The sequence below is a fragment of the Solanum verrucosum genome, unplaced genomic scaffold (assembly GCF_900185275.1).
Source record: "Solanum verrucosum unplaced genomic scaffold, falcon-dt-bn FXZP01000102.1, whole genome shotgun sequence".
NCBI classification, from domain to species: Eukaryota; Viridiplantae; Streptophyta; class Magnoliopsida; order Solanales; family Solanaceae; genus Solanum; species Solanum verrucosum.
The window spans coordinates 2,760,457-2,766,792 of NW_026019930.1; the positions used below are offsets into that span (position 1 = coordinate 2,760,457).

Here is a 6,336-nt window from a genome sequence, read left to right on the forward strand (position 1 = left end):
ATGGCAACTGAAAATGCACCTGATACTGTGCATCGCGTAAAAGTTGGTCCATTTGAGGCTACATGTTGTGAGCCAGCGCGGCAGGATGACACTGACAGGGAAAAGCTAAAGCATACTTGTTTAACTAACATCATGAAACCTGTCAATCCAGAAGATGTGCACCCAGCAAAAAATGTGCCAAAAGAAAACCAGGAAGGGACTGTAAGTCATAAACTTACAGGTCATCCTGTAAAAGTTGGTCCATCTGAAGCTAAATTTTGTGAACCAGTGCTGCAGGATGACACTCACAGTGATAAGCAAAAGGATACTTGTACAACAAACATCATAAAACCTGTCAATCCAGAAGATGTGCAACCAGCAACAAATATGCCAAAAGAAAACCAGGAAGGGACTGGAAGTCATGAACTTACAGGTAGTAGTGGCCATCATTCTTTGGTGTCCGAAAATCATAATAATAGCTCTGAAAGTCATGGTCATTTCAAGAGAAAAGAGATCCCGATAAATGACGATGATGAGCTGGTTGTGTTAATTCCAATAGGAGATGTGCCGCAATCCCAAGTTCAGAAAAAAGATTCTCTTCATTTAGGTCTCACTTGGGGAGAGAGAACCAAGCGCACAGTATGTGCCAAAAGAAAACAAGGAAGCGACTCAAAGAAGAATGAGTTTGCTTCAGATTGTGACGAAGAGAGAAAATCTGAATCTAGCATAAAAAATGAAAAAGGAAACCTCGAAGAACACAAGGAGCCAACACTGCAACAAAATTTTGGAATGAAACAGAGGAAGAAGAAGAAAACAACTAATACTGAAGAATCTGGAGATAAGGTTGACAACTGTACAACTCAGTAATAGTTATTTCAAGATCTTTGCTAATTTATTTATCCAATGCACAAATTATTACTTTCCTTTTGCAATTCTCCTTTTTACTTGTGAGCTGCACAAGATTCTAAAAGGGCTTGTACCGGTAAAGATCATGGTGCAGAACTGATTGGCTCTAAAATAAAAGTTTGGTGGCCATTGGAGCAAGCATAAGTTCTTTAAAATATTGATGTGAGGACTGCAACACCATTGTAAATTTATTGTACTAGTCACACCCAACGATCTTGCACGTACACTCTTTTTAGAAACTTGATGTAAAGTTCAGTTATTGAGTTTGTTCTTTAAAACATTGCCTTACCTGCTAGGCTTTATGTGTAAGAATCTCCTTCGATGGCATACTTATAATCCTATAAGTTTTTGAATTGATGGTATAGATCTAGTAATAGCATGGGTTTTATCCATAACTTTGTCTTCTACCTTGGCTCATTCGGTATTTCTTGAGTTATGTGGTACTTCATGATCCTTGATTCTGTAAGCAGAGTTCAAACTTGGAGACCATGCCTCCACGTGACAAAACCATATCAAGCGACCTTCTCTCATTTTATAATTAAGTATGCTACTTGCACCTTCTAGCGAATGTGGTCATTTTTAGTCTGATATAATCAGGCATGATCGCACATCCATCTTATGCGACACTTATCTTGTGGATATGTTGAACTTTAGAAATCCAACATTCATTGTCGGACTTATAATTATTATGTAAAGCTTACAATCTATCACATAATATTTCTCCAATTAAATCTTCCAGTTTTAATTCTATTGAGTAACATTTTCATCTATCACTTCATCCTTCTGGAACAACGAGAGTCTAGATATCTACATTGTTTGCATTTAGGCACGTCAATCCAGTCTAGTCTCACCTCAATTTAGTTTTCATGTTGACTAAACTTTGGTATTTAGTGCATATATTTAGTCTTCCTTTTACTCATCGTATCCGAAAAGCCTTGCTCTCTAAAGTGCTTCTCAACTGTTCAAGTTTACGGTTGACACCCTTACTGGTTTGCGAGCTATTGCATAGGAGCTGGGTTTTACTCTGTGCGCACCCAAAGGGTAGCGGTTGCGGGTTTCCCTTGTCATAAAAAAATTCTAATTATAAAAGGTGTCATTTCGTTTTTCGACAGGCCAAAAAGGGAAGTGTGTCACATAAAACAGGACAAATGAAGTATATGTTAGTTCATGATCCTTGATGCTTTAAGCAGAGTTAAAACTTGCAGACAATTCCTGCATATTATGGCGGTCATAGGCAGAGTCAGACTGTAACCTTTCGTTGTTAATGGGATCCTGTGTTTCCAATGCACTTTGTTTGTCTAAAAAGCTGTTTTTTTCTTGTGCTACATCTTTTTGGCTAGGCTAACAAAAGAATTATGGATTACAATTGGTTCTGCATGTAGCTTACAGGATAGTTCAAGTGTCCTTTCTGTTCAGAGCAAAAGTATGTGAAAAAATATCTTTGTCATTTTTCAATTTACTCGAAACCATTCATACTAATGTATCAATCACATGGTCCTTTTCTCTTTTCCCTTTTCTCCTCTCTGCCTCATTCTCCATCCAAAAGGATCAGCCACCTATCAAACAACCAACCTCCACTACAATTTGACTGATCATAGTATTTACCTTTGGTAGATTTCTCCTGTTGGTTGCCTCTTGTATGAATGTTTGAAACAGGCTAATGTTGCGGGCGATATTACTATTCTATATATTTGATTCATTTTGAATTGTTCTTTTTGCAAGTACTTGTTGGCTCACAATTCCTCTGCAAACATAACACAGTGAAATGGATAACAATGTAAAAATTGATGAGTTACTGTGGATACACTCAGTTTGGGCTGTAGTTTAGGAACCCTATATTGTGACTCGTGGTGTGTCAGATGACATTTCAATTTCATTTCTACCAATTCCAGTATTAGTTTATCTTGAATAAGGAGGAAGAATCTGCTACATTTTCTCATCTTAATGTTTCTCTTTGTAAGCTTTACGAGGGAGTAGTTTCTTCTTTTGACCCTGTGGAAAGGAAACACAAGGTGATGAGATTATTATGAAGCCTTGTCATTGTCTCGCTAAATTCATAATTTTCTTTGAGTTACTGTTTATGTTTAAACACTTCTCATTCATATTTATAGATCTGTTTGAACCCTAGTATCATATGTTTCCTTATCTAAATAATTTCAGGTGACATATATGTTAATTAATATTAATTATATCTCCATGTTGAGTCAAATGGGGTCACATAAAATAGGGAATAACCAAGTCTATTACTATTCAAATTCATGATCTGCCACATAAATCCCTTCTTGCATACAGGGATGACCTTACAATTTAGAAACCTCTTTGTTACTGCCTTATTCATAACTAACCAAGGGAGGGAAATATAAACTGATCGTGAAGTAGAAATCTTACCTAATTTGCACATGTTTTACTGGCTTTAATGTTTTGCCAAAGTTCCTCCTGAAAATTCTAAATGACCGAAGTTGTTCTGGTGTTTCTCTTCTTAGGTCATATATGATGATGGTGAAGCAGAGAAATTGAGACTGCATAAAGAACGATGGGAGATGCTTAAAGATAATTCAACTGAAAAGGTTCTTTACCCGTCTGATATATACTGTTGTCTCATACAGATTTCATATTCTTGTTGCATTTATATTTTTTTTGATGTTATTGTTTTTGGTGCAATCTGTACAGGACCATGGATTTGACTTTCAAGGCCATGCTGTTTCATCTGCTACGTAAGTATTGATTCTAATTTTGTTATAACATTTGGGATATCCAGCTTCAATTGTTGTGCTTCACTTGTAGATAGGGAATTGTCATGTTAGGACAATATTATCTCACGTGAATTGTCGTGTAGAAAGAGTGTATCTCACGTGAATTGTCATGTTAGGACAAGAGTATCTCACATGAATTGTCGTGTAGGACGAGTGTATCTCACGTGAATTGTCATGGTAGGACAAGAGTTTTTCAAATGAATTGTCATGTAGGACGAGTGCATTTCACGTGAATTGTCATGTTAGGACAAGAGTATTTCACGTGAATTGTTTAGGTCAGGAGTTTGGTTTCAAACCCCGGTTCGAACAGGAGGAGTACGCCATGCTAATGTGCCTTGGATGATCCACATCTCAGGGTCGGGCGCCGATGCTAGGTTAGCCGAAAGATGGTTATCGGTTCAAGAACGTAAGGTGTCCCTGCTTTTTCAGGGTAAGAAGGGGTAGAGAAAATGCCTCGAGCCAATGTTTGTGATCAATCAAATATTGCAAAGTCCCGGTATTTATTACCGATCAGAATTGGACCATAACGGAATTTCGGTTTTCCTGTACGTTCATCACAAAATATTTCTAGATCCCAATACACCCAATGCCATATAGCTACCAAAAAGCATAAGCCAGAAAACTCTGGAATTTTGGTTCTTCCCAGAATTTGTACTACTTTATAATGTCTATAAAAAAAAAACCCTATTGTCACTCCAAAAAACGCTCCTTAATGAACTGGACACTCAGTGGGTTTCTACCAACAAAGAAAAAAGTAATAAGCTGAGCATTCTCAATAAGAGAGCTCGGATCGAATCGGTATTGATATACCAATTCGATCCGAGCTCATATTGTGTTTTCTGGCTTATGCTTTTTGGCAGCTATCTGGCATTGGGTGTATTGGGATCTAGAAATATTTTGTGATGAACGTACAGGAAAACCGAAATTTCGTTATGGTCCAATTCTGATCGGTAATAAATACCGGGACTTTGCAATATTTGATTGATCACAAACATTGGCTCGAGGCATTTTCTCTACCCCTTCTTACCCTGAAAAAGCAGGGACACCTTACGTTCTTGAACCGATAACCATCTTTCGGCTAACCTAGCCTCGGCGCCTGACCCTGAGATGTGGATCATCCAAGGCACATTAGCATGGCGTACTCCTCCTGTTCGAACCGGGGTTTGAAACCAAACTCCTGACCTAAACAATTCACGTGAAATACTCTTGTCCTAACATGGCAATTCACGTGAAATGCACTCGTCCTACATGACAATTCATGTGAGATACTCTTGTCCTACCATGACAATTCATGTGAGATACACTCGTCCTACACGACAATTCATGTGAGATACTCTTGTCCTAACATGATAATTCACGTGAGATACACTCTTTCTACACGACAATTCATGTGAGATATTATTGTCCTAACATGACAACCCTAGTATCATATGTTTAAAAAAACTGAGCTTGTCATGCTTGTTGATTTATTGTATGTAGCTACAGGCTGCTCTTGGTGTTTACTAATACTCGTCAGCTTATATGTATTTGATTAAATTACTGATGTTGGAGAATTCAGAACCAATAAAATTCAAATTATGAATTTGCGATTTTCAAATTGGTTGTCATTTTATTGTATGTCTAAGTGTTAACTTATCTGAAATTCATATACTATCTGGTTTAGAAATAAATTAATGTGTAGATATATAAGAACAAGACATGTAATTAAGATGAAGAAATTCAGATTAGACTAAACTAAGGAGGATTTAGATTTCCAAAACATTGAAAGTCGTTTGTATTTGGTGGATAAGGTTAAAATTATTTGTGGCCAAATTCATGCATGCTTACGGAATAAGAGTAGACAAGTGATGTGATTTTAATTATTGTTTAACCAAGTTTCCGATGGATTAAGGAAGTAGCAAATTCAATCATGTTTTGGATCTAATCTCAACATGATGTGTAGGGATATTCATAGCCAAGTTGCTAGAACTCAAGTGTAGATGTACCATACAAATATAGATATAGAAGTCGGACCCTTCATAATTGAAATTTTGAGATTTAGGTATACAAATTCAGATTGGAATATGGTTGCATGAATTCAAATACCTAAAAAAGAGTTATACGTCAAATTATGAGACAAGGTATCCAAGGAGAAAATATTGATCAAGAGAAGAATCCCATAAGGAGATGAAAGGTAATAGATTGACATATAAATTTCTCTATACAAGTTATTCCATTTTATTCAATTTCATCATCATTTATGTTTTGATTATGAAAATCATTTGTCCATTTCGGTCAAAGTACCTAAAATTGGTTGATCAAATTCAATACTAATTTCACCCTCATATTATATCGACACGAATGCAACACCGAACATGAACCATACGAGCAACTTAGATTCATTGTGCAGTTGCGTGCTTTCATATCTTCACCACATGCCATGTTATTCCTAATTTTCTATGGAATATAATCAGACTATTTCTTGCTTAGATATTTTTGTGCTTCCATAGATACATATAGAAGTATAAAATAATGAACAAGCACTGCACATGTTATTTCTTTTTGTAATGTGTCACTACTGTGATGTACACATTGGTTGAACTAGAAGGTCAAGTACGAGTTCGGTCCAACGTCCAAAAATTTATATTTATAATTAAAAAAATTTATTACATACATACAAAATTTAGATTAGAACTCAATTATTGATACTTGATGTCAG

General features: G+C 36.3%; 1 protein-coding gene across 1 annotated transcript; it reads left to right on the forward strand.

The window, feature by feature from the left end:
* LOC125831756 (sister chromatid cohesion protein PDS5 homolog C-like) lies at positions 1 to 3,603 on the forward strand. The gene is made up of 6 exons (XM_049510947.1): positions 1 to 832; positions 932 to 1,027; positions 1,967 to 2,010; positions 2,847 to 2,897; positions 3,369 to 3,452; positions 3,556 to 3,603. Exons 1-6 carry the CDS (start codon positions 1 to 3, stop codon positions 3,601 to 3,603), a joined length of 1,155 nt encoding a protein of 384 aa, XP_049366904.1.
* The last annotated feature ends 2,733 nt before the right edge of the window (positions 3,604 to 6,336 follow it).

What these genes read in the sequence shown, in the direction of transcription:
- LOC125831756 (XM_049510947.1), top strand. Translation starts at nt 1, where the DNA reads ATGGCAACTGAAAATGCACCTGATACTGTGCATCGCGTAAAAGTTGGT. An exon ending in GTGGCCATTGGAGCAAGCAT is followed by an intron (nt 1,028 to 1,966) that starts AAGTTCTTTAAA and finishes AAAAAATTCTAA; the next exon opens with TTATAAAAGGTGTCATTTCG. An exon ending in TCGACAGGCCAAAAAGGGAA is followed by an intron (nt 2,011 to 2,846) that starts GTGTGTCACATA and finishes TCTCTTTGTAAG; the next exon opens with CTTTACGAGGGAGTAGTTTC.